The 21,213-nt window shown below is 32.0% G+C and overlaps 3 protein-coding genes across 4 annotated transcripts in view; 2 read left to right on the top strand and 1 right to left on the bottom strand.

The window, feature by feature from the left end:
- The window catches only part of LOC114332930 (TLC domain-containing protein 3A), an 81,696-nt gene extending 67,173 nt beyond the window's left edge, over nucleotides 1-14,523 (top strand). The window contains exon 5 of the mRNA XM_050643503.1: nucleotides 1,474-14,523. Within this exon, the coding sequence (XP_050499460.1) occupies nucleotides 1,474-1,629 (156 nt within the window). The 3' untranslated portion in view covers nucleotides 1,630-14,523. The remainder of the gene's footprint in view (nucleotides 1-1,473) is intronic.
- Nucleotides 14,524-16,534: 2,011 nt separating this feature from the next.
- Nucleotides 16,535-21,213, bottom strand: part of LOC114332938 (NACHT and WD repeat domain-containing protein 2) — a 77,967-nt gene continuing 73,288 nt past the window's right edge. The window contains exon 29 of the mRNA XM_050643499.1: nucleotides 16,535-16,730. Within this exon, the coding sequence (XP_050499456.1) occupies nucleotides 16,593-16,730 (138 nt within the window). The 3' untranslated portion in view covers nucleotides 16,535-16,592. The remainder of the gene's footprint in view (nucleotides 16,731-21,213) is intronic.
- LOC114332931 (transcription-associated protein 1) overlaps nucleotides 16,919-21,213 on the top strand; it is a 206,440-nt gene continuing 202,145 nt past the window's right edge. The window contains exon 1 of one of the 2 annotated variants that reach the window (XM_028282723.2): nucleotides 16,919-17,051. The gene's annotated coding sequence lies outside the window, so the exon portion shown is untranslated. The remainder of the gene's footprint in view (nucleotides 17,052-21,213) is intronic. The other variant, XM_028282721.2, reaches the window with a different exon arrangement.

Below are 21,213 nucleotides of genomic sequence, written 5' to 3'. Positions count from 1 at the left end.
AATTATTTTACGGAATATATCACTCTAGACGTTCCACGACCATGTTGTACTTTCGGATCGAATTAACGCCATATCTTAATTGGAAAGGCAACTAATTTGACCAATTATAGTGAGGCGGGAATTTCAAACTATAAATTTTTGAGTAAAAGGTACAGATAACCTATCCTGGTTAATATGCCAATATGAAATTTCGCAGGAAATTAAAACAACATAAAGACAATTCAATGTTTATTATAATACTCTAACTTAATAATATATAACTATAACTTAATAAATAATACTATAACTTAAAATTATCTTAGAAGTACTATGTACATAAAAAATACTAAAAGTCTAAAGTTCCTTAAAAAAATTGCGCTACTGAACAGTATGGCTGAAATACCAATAAAACAAAAATCATAATTTTACTGAACACTTCAAATATTCCAATTTGTTACCAAAATGCTAAACACTGCGGTCATGTGAAAGCAGTGTTTTTGTAATAAATCAATGTTTAATATTTAGTTGAATGAAAATTGTTGAAAGAATAATTTGGAGGAAGATTTTTTAGATAAATACCTTACTTGATAACTTTAACGTTGGAATTGTATTTGTATGTAATATTTTACAACTTTGCCTGAAATCTATAGAGGTGCTTTTTAGGATTTGAAAACCTGTGGAGCAAAATATTGTTTTATTTACATGTGAAAACACAGCACGAGATGATCAAATAGATTTGTAGTGTAAACTAAAAATTCTACTCATAAAAACGGATAGAATTGATTAAAATTGTGATTAACTCTGATTAAAAACGTAACACCACTATTATTTAATCCAGAAATTTTGAAGTAAATACAACAATGACCCATTAATTTAATTGTCAATTGTTACATGTGACAAGAAAATTGACTGGCAAGTAATTGACATTCGCCTGGCAAGGCTATCTTGACATTGACCATGTACGTGAAAGGTCTAGAGTATGTATGGTTTGTGGAATATATTGTAGCGTTTTTTCTTGAAATTATTTTAATAACTAACTATACTAACAACAGCGTTCGTATTTATAAGAAAATACATGAATACTAGAAAATTCCAGAAGATGGATCCGCCCATCTCTATTCTCAATCTCGGCTGACCGTAGTTAACATCATTCCCCTCGCGACTCGCCGCTTCTAGAAGAATGGAAGAATTGTCTCGTCGATCGAGTTGCAACCGTTATTTGAGGTCGGTCAAAAGTAACTTTTTCGTTACAATATTTTATTGGTAAGGGTGTATCGAGGAGCGGAGTGTGGATTGGATTACCACTTAAAGAGAAGCAGTATTTAGTATTCAGCTTATGGTACAGAAATGCAGAGATGTCGGTCATGCAGTTTATACGTGTTTTATTGACTTTGAGAAAGCCTTTGATCGAGTTTCGTGTTTAAAGAAATATTAACTCTGTTCATTTAAGTGATATAGTCACAATAACCAATAATATTTTTATATATTTTCTAGGCGGTCTATACATTACCAAGAGGATGTATAATAAGTATAATGGTGTTATTACTGCCCCAATTATACTGGTTTTACTTGATGGTAACAGGAGCTACGAAAGTTCTAAGACGGCCAGTTGTCAACAATAATAACACGAAAAATTTGAAGGGTAAATAGATAATTTCGGTAACATTGTGTTTTGAGGTTGATGTTAGAAAAGAAGATGGTTGTGAAATAATGTAGAGTTTAAGAAAAAGTCAGTCCTGAGCAACTATTTATTTTTATAGGTATAATTATTGTGTAAGATTTATTTAAGCATTTATTGTAGATTGATTGAAATATTAACGTAAAAAGGGGGAATCCCTCTAATTGGCTGTATACCATAGTAAAAATTACATAAGAAGTAAAAATGTCTTCCTTTGTAGATGACATAAATTTTTATTAAAAACAATTTTAATAAAAAAAATTATATACCGTCTACAAAGGAAGTCTTTTTTACTTCTTAAGTAATTGAAATATGATTTTGCATATTAACACAATTTTATTAGACATACATGGAAAAAGTGATATTGTGTAGCCAACACAAAATGATACGAGAAATCTGAATATGTAGTCTTTTTTATTATCGGACCTTAATAGTTCTGATCAACATTAGAACATTTTTTAGTTTTTGCAATATAATGTATAGGTTCATAAATTATAATATCTTGGTTTTCTAAGTGCGTGCCTTAACCACCTATATGTTCTTGACAAATATTACAATTCTCAATGCCATAGTAATTCTGTATTTTCAAAATGCTGTCATTTGTCCTACTTCATTATATTTCCTTTGGCTACTACATATAGTCCGTATATTATAAATACCGTTGCGCCATTCGCATCAAGTGACATCACATGATCCACCACGAAATATTTAAGTCGTAGATGTGTTCCTTTTTAGAATCGTTTAGCCGAGTACACTGGAATTGCAGTCACTAGACTTATTTTATTATATACACATAGCAACAATATTTGAAGATTCCTATAAACGTAAATTTAAAGAAACATACCCGAACTTGTTTCATTTAATTTGTATAAGTGGAATATAAAGAGTTTTTGTAAAGCACACTTGTTCGGATTGGACACTAACTGCGATCGAACAAACTGCTCTAAATGCAGTGACATTTTGGCATAAATTGGTAACACTTATTTGACAGTTGCGGTATTGAAACTTCAGATTTGTTTCTATTATTTACTATAAGTATTTGTTTTAATATATTTATTGCTTTTATTATTTACTTTAACGTAAGATTATAACTTTCTTGTTTTCAATTTCTAATGTTTTATTTATTTACATTGAATATTAATTTGCTTTGCTGTATCAGCCACTTCCTCAATAATTATGTGATATGATTTAAAATGAATTCAAGAATTTTTTGTAATTGGGCAACAATGTCAACTTAGATCTCTGACGTAGATAATGACGTGCAACGGTATCTATATTGTACAGACCATACCTAGTATATAGTAATTTTCAGTCGTAAATTTATAAACGTCTCAAACACGTCGGTCATTAGTCTCGGCCTTAACTAGTGAAACAAAAATTTTTTTGCAAAAATTATTCTTTATTCATCAAAATAATCTCCTTTAGCGGCGTTACAATCATTCCAACACTTTTCTAATTTTGCGATACCTCCCTTGTAAAACGATTTGCCACGGATCATTTTTTAAGATCGGAAGACTTCAAAGTCCAAGTCATTCATTTTTGCCATCGTTTTCACCGACTTGCGACACGGGTCGTGCATGGTCTTGGTAAAACAACAATTTTTTCTTCAACAAATGAGGCCTTTTCTGTGCGATTTCGGTCGTATGCTCTAATAAGCCAATACATATAATAGTCGTTGTTGATTTTTTCCTCCATGTTAATACTTATAGTTACGAACGGTGGATGTTTCGGAGTGGCGCCGTTACGAATTGGCAGCGTTACGAACTGTCGCGTTACGAGATGTCGCGGAATTATTCTAATAAGTCCGAATATATTTTGGCGGCACCTTTGCATGATTGTAACAATATTTTTTGATTTTTTATACCGATAAAATAATGTGTTGCTCTCAAACATTACGAAACGGGTGTAGCACATTTATATCTTTACTTGTATTTGGATGATAGATTTTTAAATCTGCTCCGCTCTTTTCCGCTCATGTATCTTCAAATCTCCCTATACAATATTTTTAAACTTGTACTCAATATTTCAAAACGTATAAAACCCATTACTATTTTTTACCTATGTACATGTTTCAAAAATATTGTGTGAAATGTAATATACTTGCTTTTAGAAGAGTTTGATTACCAAAGAGTAAATCGTAAGGTTTAAAGATACATGTGTATATGTTCAATATTACACCATGTTAATGTTTTGTCACGTCATTATTTTGTTGAGATTAAGTGCAGGTCTTGATTCTATAAAAAATCCGAATTTACTCTGCCATTCACACAGTAGTTCAATTTAAATTCTTTAACAAAATTTACAGTACTTATTAGTTAACTTAATTTTACTATGTATGAGATCAGGTAAAAGCTGAACAGCCTATTAAACACTGCTCGTCAGATAAGACGGGCACCCCACAAAATAGGTCATTTTTGATGTCTCGAATTTCCTAAACCTATTGTCCGATTTAAGTGACTTTTTTAATATGTTATAGTCTTATTCTTTAAGAATATCGTTGTAATAATATAGTTTTTTTTATTCAAAACAAAGCCGCGTCCTCCCGAAGGATATTAGCGACATAACAGTTGTAATTTACAATGTATACACATATTAGTAATATGCAATGGTAATACCTAGTACTTACATGATTAAATTTTGTACAACATATTGATACAAGATATATTTATAACCTTTTAGTTTTCTGTAAACAAAGTTCTTTTCCAGTATCGTTTGCAAGCTGTTCGAGATCCTATATAGACGTCTTTCAATAGTATATTTAGGACAATCAATTAAGAAATGATTTGTACTGTCTGTTACATTACAAACGGAACATTTTGGAGCTTCGCTGTTTGTAAATAGGTGTGCGTGTGTATACCTACTATGGCCTAGTCTCAGACGTGTTGAGATTATTTGGGATTTTCTGCTTATTGCTGTCGGTTGCCACTGAGAAATGTCACTTTTAATCAGTTTTAGTTTCGAAACAGAATTTTGCCACTCCCGGTTCCACGCACTTAACAATTTATTTTTGAAAAAGGCTTTAAATTGCTAGCCACACTCCGATATTCGACCTCCGATTCGTCATTACCGATACCATCGCGAGCACTTACATGTGAATGTTATTTTTGACTTAATTGAGAAGTGTCACTGTCACTGTCAGAGTAAGAATTTTCTTTACCAATCTGAAGATACATTTTCTTCTTAACAGACGTTAATTTGCGCTTTATACTTCTATCTTTTAAGTGGGGATATACTTTTGTGAACATATCAGTTAGACTGACGTAATCTTTTGTGTATTCTTGAATGATGCTCAAGGGATCAGCAGAACCGGTAATGTTAGTTAGAAGCATATCCAGTTGGTTGTAATCAAGAACGAAAGATGGAGAATGATTTTCAATAAACGTTTTTGCGGGTTCTAGTAGCAGTGATACAGAGTTACTACTACTTTCCGTTGAAACATTTTTACTTTTCTTGATTTTTTGCCGAATTTTAGGCTCACGGAACAACTTACATTCTGCTGAAGAAGACTCGACTTCAGGTGAAGTTATATCATCAACGGTGCGCTTATGAGGGTTGGATTCTTGAGCAATGTTTGTTATCGTAGTTGTTGTGTTTGAATCGTGGGATGCTAACATCGGTTCTTCTAAAAGTTGATGTACATGTCGGGAATCTGCATTGCTGGGAACGTGGGAGATTAACATTGCTTCTGATAGTGCATGTGTTTGTTGCGAAACTGCATTATCTAGACTGGGTAAAGATTTTTCATTATTTGAATGTTGATCTTCTAGAACTGTTGATTCGGAACACTGAGATGCTTTGTGGCCAGGCTTCTTGCAATCGTAGCAGAGCAAATTATCTTGTGATATGAAAATCCTATGAAAGGTATTATTAAACTTAAGTAGAAATGATTCCGGAAGTGTTAAATTGTGGGGACTGATGTATAGTTGTCTCCTAAAGCTGAGAATATGGTTATATTCAGGTAAGGTGGCACTAATTTTAAGGAATAAGCCGGTACTAAACCAATATTTTGTAATTCGTTGATTAGTATTTCACGAGGTATGGAGGGGCATACGTTGGAGAGGACAATCCTCTCTGCTGGTGTTGTTAATTTCCTAGCTCGAACAATTTCGCCTTGAATTTCAATGTATCCTCTGTTGGTCATGAAATCTTCTACCAGTTGTTTTCTAGATAGGTACATACAGATGTGATTGTTAGACAGTCGAGAGCAGAATATAATATTTTTGGGTTGGATTATATTTCCCAAGGGGATAGGTATTCTTGGAGTTTGGTATTGTCTAGTGCATTAAAAATGATTGCGTTCTCTTTAGAGGGAAACTGAACTTTTGAAGTTGCTAAAGAATATGTTTGTGAGACATTTTGTTTATATTGGATATTGGATTTCATTGTGGTAACATTATTTTCCATTGTTAATTAATTTCATTAGACACTATTTGTCAATAAAAAGGATCCGACCCTGACCACCTGCAAAAACAGGTATATTATATGGGTATGTATCAAGACAAGTGTAATTAACGTGAAACCACTGATAACGAGAAATTGTTTATAATAGAAATAACAAACTGTCCCAATATATTAAATTCATAACGTTTTTACAAAGAAGTTAATTAAATCTTGTACACTTACAGCTATCGACTATAATTAGGCACAAATTCACAATTTATAACTTTTTTTACCGCTTAAAAATAACAATTTTACGGAGCTGTGTTAGGAACAACATTACTTATCTCCATGCAGGGCCGATCTCCCCAAATAATATAGTTGTTAGGCATGTAAATTGTCATTGTATACCGGGTGTACCAATCAAACTGTGATTTTTTCTCAAAGTTCACCACACCCTGTAGAATTTACAAAATACTGAAATTAAAACACAACAATATCCTCAGGTTTTCTTAACATTCTGTTTTTTGATTCATTCGCTTATATTGGATAATAAAAATTTTAGTTACTTAACAACTAGCCATGTTCTTCATTAATACAGGGTGTTCCAAAATAAGTGCGACAAACTTTAAGGGGTAATTCTGCATGAAACAATAATGACCGTTTGCTTTATAAACATATGTCCGCAAATGCTTCGTTTCCAAGATACGGGATATTGAATTTTTTCCTACAAACTGACGATTTATTTATTGCTCTAAAACCGGTTGAGAAATGCAAATGAAATTTGGTAATTGTTAAAGTAGCTAACTTTTTATTTGCCAACACAAGCGAATGTATTAAAAATTAAAAGGTTAGAAAACCTGAGGCTTTATTTGGGTTTTAATTTCAGTATTTTATAAAAATCCACAAGGAAGAATTTCCTGTAGTTGGCTGTATACCATTAATTACAAAAAAAATTTGACGAAATTTTTTTTATAAAAGGTATATTTATTTAAAAAACCCTAAAAAGGGCTAAAAATATAAGAGAACGTTTTCGATCTCTAAAAAGAAATCTATTTTATAGATCTATTTTATAAATGCTAGAATAATAAACAGGGTGTGGTAAACTTTTAGAAAAAACACAGTTTGATTGATACACCCGGTATTCAATGACAATTTACCTGTCTACCAACAATATTATTACATCGGAATTTTTAAAGGATAAGGCTATAACATATTAAAAAAATCACTTAAATCGGACAACAGGTTTAGGAAATTCGAGACATCAAAAATGACTAATTTTGTGGGTGGTCCATTTTCTCTGACGCACAGTGTATTAAGAAATTATAATAATTTCCAAATAAATTCAATGAATTTCAAATGGACTGCTATCGGAATTAGCATAGACAATTTAAGTTATCTACAATTAGGAGCTCAACAAGACTTGACGGCGTGACCTCAATAATAGTGTGGTATAAATACCAGATAGCAATGTACGCAACACAGTTTTATTAAAAATGTACACAAGAATTAAAAAGATAGACTGATGTAAACTTTTTGCCAATATTTTTGGAATCTTAGTAGGTTGTGTTGCTGTCTGGAATACCAGCACTTAATGGAAGAGATGATCTAAATGTCCAAAAACGGACAATGTCCAGAATAATTTTCGGTGAAGATAGCTACATTTGATGACCACATAACGAAATATTTGCGCTTGACAGTGTTGCCATGTCCTTAGAATGCATGTGTATATTCAAATATTATGTTCTCCATATTTAACAAATAAATTAATACAATATTAGGTCTGGATCCCGCGTATGAAAAAAAAGTTGATTAATAGCAAGCTGAAAATTTGTTAATAGCTTAAGGGTGTCTAGTCGGATAAACTTTGATATATGGGAACACTGGAACAGGGGCAGTTTTAATTGTGGAACAGCTTAAAAGTTTGGAACGGTCAGACCACGAAAACGGCACATTTATTTTGTCCGACAGAATAGACTTAAACTCTACGAACAGAGATTAAACTCTCATGCAAAAATCAGACTGCTATTTATCACCTGTCATAATTCCTGTCATTTGACATATTCTACATGTTCCACTCATTAAAACGCCCATTTGGTGATAAATAGCAGTCTGATTTTTGCATGAGAGTTTAATCTCTGTTCGGAGAGTTTAAGGCTGTTCTGTCGGACAAAATAAATGTGCCGTTTTCGTGGTTTGACCGTTCCAAATTTTTAACCTGTTCCACAATTAAAACTTCCCCTGTTCCAGTGTTCCCATATATCCAAGTTTGTCCGACTAGACACCCTTAAGCTATTAACAAATTTTCAGCTTGCTATTAATCAACTTTTTTTCATACGCGGGATCCAGACCTATATATCACATGATCTTTCCCGATTTATTCTACGGGCATGGCAATACTGTCAAACAGCAAATTTCGTTATGTCATTCATCATTTTTTGCAGTTGTCTTCACCGGAACGTATTCTGGACATTGTCCAAAAAACTATAAAATGCAAAACGAATATGCTTTGCTGTGAGTGTATTTTTGAAATCTATGTATTTCCTTTTTTTATGAAGTACCAATTCCTGATCATGACTGACCTGTCATTGTTTAAATAATTTCTAGATACATCGTTTACTATTGTGGGATTCTAAAATATTTTTATATAATACCTGATACCTCTTTGTAGTACGACAAAAATCTATATTTTTACCGTTTACTAAATACAAAAAAGTGTAAAACAAACAATCGTAGTTGCCCGTAGAAACCAATATACTTTTTATTTTTATAAATTTTTACAATAAATATTTTTATGTATAAAATTTATATATTGCGTTTTTGTCCTCTTTTGTTCTCCACAGTTGGCTTCAGATGTTATCTCAATAAGGTTTTTATGAATGAATTATTTCAATTATTTCTAAATGTTATTAATTTAATTTTTTTATTAATTTTTTTAACTACCTGGACAAAAAAATCTTTATCCAACTTTTAAAAATATTTCTCAAGAAATTATATGGCTCAATGTAGAGCCATATAAAAAACATTTTGAGTAGTCTGTGTATTTTTTATATAATAATTTTATTTCTTTAGTCCATTATATGCCAGCGTCCTATTTATAGATCACTGAAAATTTTATTTTTTTGTCAACCCTTAAAATTTGTTTAAATATAAGGACCCATCAGCCTACTCCCAATCGTTAGCAAAGTTTTTGAAAGATTGGTGCTACAAAGAATATACGCAGATCATGAATTCCTAACATTACTACTAGAACATCAGTTTGGTTTTCGGGAAAATCACTCTACTACACAAGTCCATCGAATAGTAAATGAAATATCAAAAACTCTCGAAGAAAAGAAATACTGCAACGCTGTATTCCTAGATATCTCACAAGCGTTTGACAAAGTTTGGCACAGAGGTCTGCTTTACAAAGTAAAATTAGCACTATCTAGTAACTATTTCCTCCTAATCAAATCCTACTTATCAAATAGATATTTCTCAGTAAAATTCAAAGAACAACAATCCAGCCTCTGTCCTATTAACTCCGGAGTACCGCAAGGTAGTGTTCTCGGGCCGCTGCGTTTCTCACTCTACACAGCCGATATACCAGAGTCTCATAATACTACGATCGCTTCCTTTGCTGATGACGTAGCAATACTAGCAGTAAATGAAGATCACATACAAGCCTCACAAGACCTGCGACACCATCTGGACATACTCAGTGAATGGTATACAAAATGGCGAACAAAAGTAAATAAAACAAAATCATCTCAAATAACGTTTACAAACCGCCACAACACATGCCCACCTGTAAGAATGGAAAATGTACGAATACCAACAGTAACAGACGCTAAATACCTTGGCCTCCATCTTGACCAACGTCTTACTTGGAAAAAACATATACAGACTAAAAGAAGACAATTAGACTTGAAATTTCGGCAAATGTACTCCTTCGGCTCCTTGGACGCAGATCAAATCTCAACATCCAAAACAAAATTCTTCTGTACAAAGCAATACTCAAACGTATTTGGTACTACGGACTACACCTCTGGGGCTGTGCAAAGTCAACATCACTGAATATCATCCAATTTGGTACTACGGACTACACCTCTGGGGCTGTGCAAAGTCAACATCACCGAATATCATCCAAAGATTTCAGTCTAAAGTTCTAAGATCAATAGTGGATGCACCATGGTATGTAACTAATCAAACACTTCACGAAGACTTGAATATACCTTTCATCAGAGAAGAAATCCATCGAGCCTCGGAATCACAAAACGAGCGTACCATTCACCATGACAATGAGTTAGTAAGGGAATTATTCCATAATGGCCCTGCCACAAGGAGACTAGATCGAACCTGGCCTCAGGACCTATTTTAAAACTTAAACATAAATAGAATAAGATGAGACATCATTGGAAGTCTCTTCTTCATGCCCAAAAACATGGAACAAATTTACTTAATACTCTTTTAATGATGTAGATTGTAAATAAACATAATTACATGGAAAAATTTTTCATAGCTATATTAGGCTGTAGTATTAAAATAATATTTTTAAAATTGAATAAAGGAATTTTATTATTTATGTATTCGTTAGATTTTACAAAAATCTTATATGACGGTCCTGTCAACTATCTGCTTTATTCAGACAGCATAAAAAATATTATTTGATATTAAGTTTAATTATTATATGAAATAAATAAGATGTTCAAAAATAAAATTTGAGTATAGTTGAAAGGAAATATTAACAACTAACGTTAAAAAGGTTGGTAGAAATATATTGCTTTTCGATTTTTTACTATTTTATCAGTAGGTACTTAATTAAATCTTTCGCAAAATTGACAAAAATATGGGTTACTTTATTAAGAAAAACAATTTAAAACATTATGTTACTTTATATTTACTTGGTTTACATGCAAGACTTTTATTATTTTAAAAATATAATTTTTAATTCTTTTGAAACTTTGTTGATACTAAAATTTAAAAAAAAAATTGGGTGAAGTGACTATAGATGGCAATTGATTTGATAACTTCGTATCTAAAACTACTAGTTTAATAATGAAAGTTATATCGGCCCTTTTTTGTCGTTTATTGGATTATTCTTGTTGAGTTGACTTTTAACCGTTAAAATGATCTTTTAAGGCTTAAGGTATATTATTTTATTAAATTTTAATCTAATAAATGAAGTCTGACCACTGTGGAGAAAATATAGAGGAACCTGTGATATCTAATCAGCAGCTCCTTTTAAAAACCTTTTACTTGATCATGAATTGGGTGTTGCTTTTGTAAGCAAAAAACAAGTGTGGCTTATCACATCAGACTATTTTTATAGGTTGTATGTAATTTATTAGGCCAAAAGGCGCATTTTGTTCGTTGGACACTAATATTTTTGAAATAAATATTGTCAAATCAAACTGAAATTTAGATTTAATGTCGATGTAAGGAATTGTAATTTACATGACCTTGATTTGGTTGTGATAAAATTCTACCTCTTCGCCTTAGCCAAAGTCCCAAACCAAACACCTAGAATAACTTAATGTAGATAGAAGTGGACAGAGACAGATATAACAAGCTAAAAATGCTAGATTATCATAACGAAAACTTTGTTTATTTACGTATTTAAATTCATAATATGGAAAATTGCTGTTATAAAAAGTTGTTTAGAATTGAAAACTACTCTTGTACTAAGTACTTTACTTTTGAGCGAAATTCATATTTTTTGACGTTCCTCGTATAAAATTGATTTATGATGGTTGCATCTTAGATTTTGGATCAGAGCTTTTTATGAAGAATAACTTTTCTTCGTAAAATTAATAATAAAAGAGTTATCATAAATGAAAATGATGTTGGGTATCCGTAATTTGAGAAAATATTTTTTACTTCTGAGCGAAATTCATATTTTTGACATATATTATATTATTTCGTATAATATAGATAAAATTTGATATCTGATGATCGAATCTTATAATATAATATATAATACATAATAATATTATAATATAATACTTATCATTGGGTAGACAGCTCAAATACAAAAAGATAGTAAGCTATCCTAGTAAGGTTTTCCTCAGAAAATACATATGTTGCGATCTGTAAACCAAACTGAAATAATCAGATGACTAGCGTCATATTCCAACTAAAGAAATACTCTAGGTGTCATATCGACATCTGCTAGAAAAATTTCAAGTTTTCAACTTATTAAAATATAAAATAAAATAAAATTAAAAACTTTATTGGGACCATTTTTTGGTTACACCTCCGTGGCTTCTAAAAATGCAAACCAATCGGATGCTGGAGCAAGGAATATGAGGGAATTCTATGATTTGCGATTCACGTCTCATCTGCCCAGCGCGGAAAAATGCCAACGAAACTGGAAAAAAAATTAATCTAAATAAATTTAAATAAATCTAAAATTTATTTATTCGACATTTCGATCTGGCGTTTATTTGTGTCAGCCGAAACAAAGACTTACATCTCCGGACAGCAATTTAGGGTCTTGATCACAAGCGTTTATAGCCGAAGTCACGCGTTAGTTTGGCATACATATGACATTTTCATTTGCATTTTTGCTGTCCCGAGATTGAAGATAATTCGAGATATCGAAATGCCGTTTTCAGATTTGGATTCAGGATGCAAAATCACATGGCGATCCATCGGTAGATCGGCTCCAAGTATTTACAGCAGCGGTAACGCACAAACGAAGAGACTTTGCGAATTTATAAACAAAAACAAAATTTTCGTTGAAAAGATCGAACCGGTCGAATTAGTCAGCTGCCTGTTTTAATCGCACAAGATTTTTATACTAGAAGACAGAATGAACAAAAAGCCTTGCTCCGTGTGACAACGTAATACTATAGGTCAATTTACGGATTTTTGTCCGATGAGTGAAATAATACTCAAGGCACATTTAGAGTTACACCTCTGTCCGATACATTTAACCCTTTGACTGCGGGAACCGCAATTTGCGTAATTTCAGTAGCGCACGAGATGTGCGGGAAACGCATATATGCAACAGGGCTAACTCCTTCGCTGCGGTTAGCGATTATTTGCGTATAGACAAAATATAACGTAAACAAAATATAAAATATATAATGTCATCAGATGGTTTCTGAATGAATGGGCGTGAACCGCCCACCTAAAGTGCCTCGAGCGGGATGAGGTTCACGCAGTCAAAGGGTTAAGTTAGAATTTTAAACGTGGACTTATGTTTTTAATTCAGCACCTAGGTAGCTGCATCTTATTTCACCGGTAAATAGAAAATATTCAATAAGGAAGTCTTTACTTAATTCACATTCCTAGTAGCCGTCATGTGCGGATAGTTTTTAAATGAATTCAGTTTAAATTAAATAGCGGTATTGTCTGTTTCAAGAAAATGAAATAAGTGTTATGTAATGGAAAACTGGGAATAGAAATTAGAACTAGAGTATCGAGATGTTACGTATTCTCTGTCATTTTATATGGAGTTGAAGCCTGGACAATTGCGGACGCAACTGAAAAAAGACTTTTCAGCTTAAGATGTGGTGCTGTCGAAGAATATGGAAAATATCATGAATACAAAACGTAACAACCACGGAAACATTAAAAAAGATGAAAAATTTATTGGCAGTTTCATTTTACTTCAGTGGTTTTCAATATAAGTTGATTCTTTCACGGTAAAATATTGTAAAATCTCAGAATTTTACAAGGAACCGCACCAATTTTAATGAAATTATACAAGTAACCTTAACTTATCCGTCCTGTTCAAAAGTTATATGATTGAAAATGTATGGTTTTTGTTTTTAAGGGGTGAAAACTACCCTTTTTTTACCAAACATTGAAAACTGCAGATTTATGCGATATTTAAATTGTTTAAGTAGTTATGTTAAATAAAGGTTTGTTTATCATGTGGTAGTGCATTTTATAATATGTATATAATTATTTTTCAACCCTTAAAAACTACCCTTTGAGACAAAATATACAAAGAATCTTGCATTTTATAGTGAATTGAAATCAATTTGATATCCATAGTTTTATTTTGCAACTATGTATAATATTTTCAAGTCTTATAAACGACACTGAAATTTATATAAACATTTTTTCGATGCTTCAAACTTTTAAATGATATATTTATGGTAGAACTTGGGGGAAGAGATAAAAATAAGATTGAAATAGGAACAAGAATAATTGATATACGAAGATAAAAATGTGCCAGTATATAGTAAAGGGGGTGGTAAAGATGACGCCTAAGTGAAATTAATAACAAAAAGATAAAAAAAACAAATAATAAAAAACTCAATCCGCTCTGCTGTTAAACCGAAAATATATCTTTGGGTGTATTGTTAAGACTTCTACTAATCAACCAAAAGTCTCATGTAACTTACAATTTCAATATTTCTTGGGTGTTAATTGTGTAAAGTTTGAAATTCATTGTGATTATATGTATGCACTAAATGGTACTATATGTGTCAATATTGTTTTCTTTTTTTATTTATTGTTTTATTTGACTGGAATAAATATGTGGAGAAAATAAAGTGTTTTTTTCTTATTTCTTCTCTCTGGCACCACAACCTGGGTGGGTCTTCAATGAGTACAATGTACCTCCACTTGTAACGGCCCATCATTAGATCCTCTGTTTATTAAATATTTACAGCGCATAAATCTTCTGCAATATAGTATCTTTCCATCGCATCTTTAGTCTCCCTAGCTATCACTTTTCTTTCTATTTCTTTTTCCAGGCCAGTCTTACGACACGCCGATCTTCCTCTCATCGATTCATCGTGAATTTCAGTTCGGCTTTCACTGAATTCTCTACACCATTTGCGAACATGTTGAACCGATATGCACTTCTACCCATAAATTTCGATTAACTCACGATGAATGCAATAGGTGAAATCCATGTTGCATTTAAAAAACGTATCACAGTAGAGATGGCATGATGGAACTGGAGCAGGTACCTCGGAATAGGTTCTAATCGTCTATTCCACGCACCAGTGACAAAAAGTCGACGGCATCGGTTTCGATTCCAACGGCGCCGCATCGACCGCAATTTACAATAAACTCGAACTGGATTTTCGCTCGGAATAGGTTTTAGCACAGCCATTTAGACATCGAAAGAGCCACCGTAGGGTTAGTAGGGAACGCATCGGTGACGTTCGTTTCGATTTAGGGATGGCATGATGGAACTGAACCGGGTACGTCGGAATATGTTTCAATCGACTATTCCACGTAGGTTCTATTCCTAATACAAGTGACAAAACTTTGACGGCATCGGTTTCGATTCCAGCGCCGGTCGTAGTTGAGTACACTTTCCGGAACGACCGGGCAAGAGATTTGAAATTAAACTTGAACTGATCTCTCGGAATAGGTACCATAGAGAAACGCATCGGCGGCGGCGTCTGTTTCGATTCTAACATCTCACATCTGTTTAATGTGATGGGTTCAAAAGAATTTCAGGCGATACGGCTGTAACAGATATCTAATTATTTATGGCGGGTATAGTTGTCATTTAAAACTGTTAAAATTTTGACTCTTTCGCTTTATGTTTTTATTTATATTACTATAATCTAATCGATCCTATCTTCTGTAATAACTTAGTGTCTTCATTTTCCATTTGCATAAATGAATTCTGAATAAACCTCGACTTTAGGTAATTTAAAAACCCATAATTACATGTAAGAAAAATTTGTTTTAATAGCTGTTATATAGATTTACGAATTGTAGGAAAAACATTGTAAGAAATATAAATATTTTTAAAAATTAAATTAAATACATCCTCTAGATTAAAAATACAAAATTATAGGTACCCACTAGTTTGATCGTTTGAATTTGATGCAGCGCAAGACAATAGTGGCACAACTAGGAACAAGCTAGTGCGATCGATATATCGTCTTTTCACGTCGGAATCAGAAACTCGCATTAGGTTTCTGGAATAGGTATTTGTTTGGAATAGGTTCAGTTCCAACCTACTACCGAAAAGTGCTATTCTGTACCATCTCTACATCACAGCATGAATTTCACATTGGCGGTAACAGCGACCGGGACCTCCATCTTCGAAGGCTGCTAGGCCGATACTGAGCAATGCAGCGAGACGAAAATAGGAGTGGGAGAGTTGAAGTGTTGAGGCAGTGTTGCTAGATTTCTCCCAGCACTTCGCATTCTTTCTCATTTACGAATAACCCTAGTAACTCATGTATTCGAGAATAACATAAGTGAGCGGAAAGTAGTAACGGCCTTTGCCCTATCACTTTTGTTTTTGTCTGTCGCAGTTACAGACAAAGCGTTACGAAAAAATACTTCTGAACATGACCTAAAAACCTGGAGTGAAAAGCGTTTCGTACTTCTACGTTTAACATACTATTATTTTCGATTTCAATTCGAGAAATAACAAAAAATTGGATTTTTTCCTCTTTACGTTCTTAAATTTCATAAATATTACTTTTGAAAAACTACTAATATTTTTCGACAACTTTTAATATTGATTTTCTTATTAGGTACGTATTGTATAAACACACTTTAGAACAACTTTTTCCAATAAAAAATAAATTAAACTTTAAAATAATTATCTATTTTAATCTTTGTTCTTAATTATACATATTTATTTTTAATTAACATTAACTGTTTCATTTTCAGTAATTTGATTATTATTAGCTTCATTAGAAAATGTTGTAGATAGTCTTGCTATAGATCCCACAGCCTTAAATCTTGTTTGAGCTTTCATTTTATCTACCTTTTTCTTCCACTAAAACAAAAAATTTACATAAATACAAAATATTCGTTAAATACGATATGGTCAAACTAGAAGTAGCTGAATAGGTACGAAGTTAGAGGCCATAGCCTTCGACAAAGGCTAAGTGGCTGAATAACGCTACTATCAATTACGTGGTTTGTTTGTGACGATTATTCCAATGACATCAAAGAAAGAAGAAGAATCTACATTCATTCATTTTGTGTGCAAATAAAATTGAATGAAAGTGTTTTGATTGTGTTTTAAGTATTTAAAAATGTTGTAAATATAGTTAATAGACTCTTTTTTGTGGTATCAGGACAATGCTTATTAGCTGTAAGTATTAATAACATTTTTAAAAGCTAGTTTTTCATATATCGAAGTCCCGGTTTACTTTAATTATGTACTACTTCTACAATTCTGTTTGTATTCTAAATAACATAAATAATATTGTGTTTAATGCATTGGTATATACTTTAACTTGGTGTATACTTGATATTTGAACAACAATAAATACAGAATAGATGTTTACAAATAATCACAATATAGGTTAATGCTGCTTTCATACCAAATTTTAACAAAATTTCTATTATCTCTTTCTATTTCTATTATTTTTTACCTAAAGCTTTCTCAGAAGCTCGAAACTTTTACTCTAAAACATAGATGTAAGCTCATAAAAGGGCTTTGATGTCAGAGCTAGGCGAAAGCTAAAAGGCTCCCTTGAAATCTATAATCCACAGTCTATCGTTTACCTATGAATATGCATGGTAGCTTTCCAATATGTCTAAGTCTAAACGAGTCTGTTATATATTACATTCATCTGATATAATCTTCTTCTTCTCGTTGTCCTTATGCCCTATAAGAACGTTGGACTTTGGTATCACCTATCCATCTTTTACCCATTTCTTCCACACCTTCCCTGATATAGTTGGTTCGCTAAACTCAGACACAACTGGCTAGTGATTTTAGTAAGTAATTTTGCCAATTTGGTAAAATTGGCAAAATAAATACTTACTAAATAGTTAATAATTACTAAATAGTAATTTTACCAATTTTGGCAAAATTGGTCAAAACCAAAAAAATTACCTTCTAAAATCACTAGCCAGTTGTGTCTGAGTTTAGCAAACCGACTGTATAATCCAATTTAATAAAGAATGCCTGGTGTTTTTGTGTCAAACTTTTATATTGGTTTTGTCTTCAATTTTTTTGTAGAAATTTAGCAATGTGTGGACTATAGAAGTGTGTATTTGCATTTCCATAATTTGTTATTATTGATGATATCAATGCAAGCCTTTATTGAATATATTCATTTTTAAAACTTTAAAAAGGGGGTGGTAAACCCTGTAGTTGGCTGTATACCTTCAATATAACAATGTGGAATGAAGTAAACACTTCTGCTGTATGTAGGCATATGCATTTATTAAAAAATCCTTAAAATTTATCCACGAAGGAGTGGAAGTACGAAACGTTTTCGGTCAGACTGACCATCATCAGTGTAAACCTGGAAATAAGTAAACCACTAAGATTAAAAAGTAAAAGGGTGAAATTTTGACAGTTGAAAAAATTTAAGAAAATGTGGTTACTTACGTCCCGTGTACAAGTAATTGTAACTAGCCACTTCAATAGGTATAAAAACCTCTAAAATACATTATTGTTACATTCTACATTAAAGAGTGGTCAACATTAAGTTGATGTCTTCAGATTTGAAGATCACATGTGAATGTATTTCATCCTTGCTCGAAAATTGCACAAGGTATGTACTTGTGTTCAGGTGAGAGGTTACGAACTGAGAAATGTATGACAAGATGTCAAAGGAAGTTAGGTGGATTTTTCATCTGTCAACCGAAAAAATTTTTAACAAAGAGATTAATATTTAGTTTTAATTGGTATATTGAAAAATGCAGCTATTAAAAAGTTTAATGTAAGTTCTAATTTGAAATTAAGGTAATACATTCCTTAGTACAAACTGAATTTAAAAAACAAAAATCTGCTCCAACAATATATGACGTCATAAACTGTTTTTCAAAATTAAATGAGTGGAAGAATTAAATTTAATTAAGTAAAGTTATGATCTTTTAAACATATTTTCCTCTTTGATTTTAGCTCTCATTTCATTCTATACTTCACACAATTTACAGATACTATTAGTATTTTCTTATTCTATCAATAATTAGTTTCCTTAGTTTCCTGTAACATATGCAACCAACCATGCTTTCAATATCTTTGGTCTTTTAAATACTTTTAGACAATTCCAACAATATCCATTCATCACAATATCATAACTTTACTTAATTAAATTTAATTCTTCCACTCATTTAATTTTGAAAAACAGTTTATGACGTCACATATTGTTGGAGCAGATTTTTGTTTTTTAAATTCAGTTTGTACTAAGGAATGTATTACCTTAATTTCAAATTAGAACTCTCATTAAACTTTTTAATACCTGCATTTTTCAATATACCAATTAAAACTAAATATTAATCTCTTTGTTAAAAATTTTTTCGGTTGACAGATGAAAAATCCACCTAACCTCCTTTGACATCTTGTCATACATTCCTGGCACCAAACTGTCTAATCAGTTGGTTCGCAACCTCTCACCTGAACACAAGTACATACCTTGTGCAATTTTCGAGCAAGGATGAAATACATTCACATGTGATCTTTAAATCTGAAGACATTAACTTAATGTCGACCACTTTTTAATATAGCATGTAACAATAATGTATTTTAGAGGTTTTTATACCTATTGAAGTGGCTAGTTACAATTACTTGTACACTGGACGTAAGTAACCACATTTTCTTAAATTTTTTCAACTGTCAAAATTTCACCCTTTTGCTTTTTAATCTTAGTGGTTTACTTATTTCCAGGTTTACACTGATGATGGTCAACCTGACCGAAAACGTTTTGTATTTCCACTCCTTCGTGGATAAATTTTATGCATATAATGCATATGCCTACATACAACAGAAGTGTGTACTTCATTCCACATTGATATTCATTTTTCATCTTTTTAGTTACTCCTGCAATCAATTCATATCTTCTTCCTATTTCGTGCGGCCTTATTTCAAAGGTTTCTGTTTACAGCTGCTCTAAAATGCTGGTTTGACGAGTAATAAAAGCATTTAGTAGTGGTTTATTGAAATACACAAACAATCTAAATGTTGTCCTGGGGGTATCATTTTGAAACGAAAGATTGAGACCAGAGCTAGTGTTGATGATGACAGTGATGTCGAAACACCTCCTGGATTTTGTTAAATAAATATTGTTTTTACAGTTAACAATAATTGTTATTATATCGACAGTTGAAAGGTAAAAGGTTGTAACCCACAAGTCAACTTTTTTCGGGAAGTAGAAAAAAACATTACATTTAAGTAATTTTATGAGGAATTAACCTAATAATTTTTTTCATTAAGGGGGGGTATAGTATTTTAGATTATTTTTTTCGATTTTTTTTATTGGCTTATTCGATTGTAAATATTTTCAAGAGTATACCACTAAAATATCAAGTTAATCTGAGCAAAATTGACGGAGATATGGATATATATAGTATTTTTACTACAAAAACGATATTACGTAGGTCAAAATTTTTGACGTAAGAGAACTGTCAAAACATTAGAATGTGACTTTTCATTATTGCCATGTTTATTATAAACATGACAATAAAGAAAAGTCACATTCTAATGTTTTGACAGTTCTCTTACATCAAAAATTTTGACCTACGTAATATCGCTTTTGTAGTAAAAATACTATACAAAAAATTTCTTAGTATTATTGACAAAACTACATTTTTTTTAAAACATGTTTTCTGAAAAACATGTTTTTTTGAGGCGGTGTACATCATAACTCAAAAAGTAATGCACCGATCTTTCTGAAATTTTGCACACTTCTTTTTTAGATAATTTACTAGGTAGTGACGTCGAGTTTTTGCTTATTTTAACAATTTTTTTGTTTATACAGTCAAACCTGCCATATCCGGATCAATGTGGCGACAGACCGATCCGGATATGAAAAAATCCGGATATCAAGACCACTACTTCTTTTACAGTCTCTGAAACGTTTTCTCCTTCATACATTCCAGTAATCAACGCCGTCAATAACTTTCGTCGATAGACACGTTTTATAGATACTATAATACATTATTTCGCCATCTTTTAGTTCTTCTTTTAGTGCGTTGTCCAACAGCAGGACTGCCTTTCTCGGTAGATTTCGGTAGATCCAGACGGAGCAGAACCATCCGGATATGGGGAGGTCCGGATATGACAGGTCCGGATATGGCAGGTTGTACTGTATTACCATTTTTCTCTTTACCAAACACACTTTTTTTTTGTTTTTTTTTTCGATTTTTTCACTTTAAAGTTATACCATGAATTTAAAAATCAATATAATCATAAAAACTCGACGTCACTACCTCAAGAAACTCTTAAACTAAAATAATCTTTTTGGTTTATATGTTTCAAATGATTCTGTCCGAAGATAATATAGTGTACACCGCAAATC

This window comes from Diabrotica virgifera, chromosome 2, assembly GCF_917563875.1.
Source record: "Diabrotica virgifera virgifera chromosome 2, PGI_DIABVI_V3a".
Classification (NCBI taxonomy): Eukaryota; Metazoa; Arthropoda; class Insecta; order Coleoptera; family Chrysomelidae; genus Diabrotica; species Diabrotica virgifera.
The sequence above is the reverse complement of the archived record's forward strand: the minus strand, read 5'-3'. Positions and strand labels throughout refer to the sequence as shown.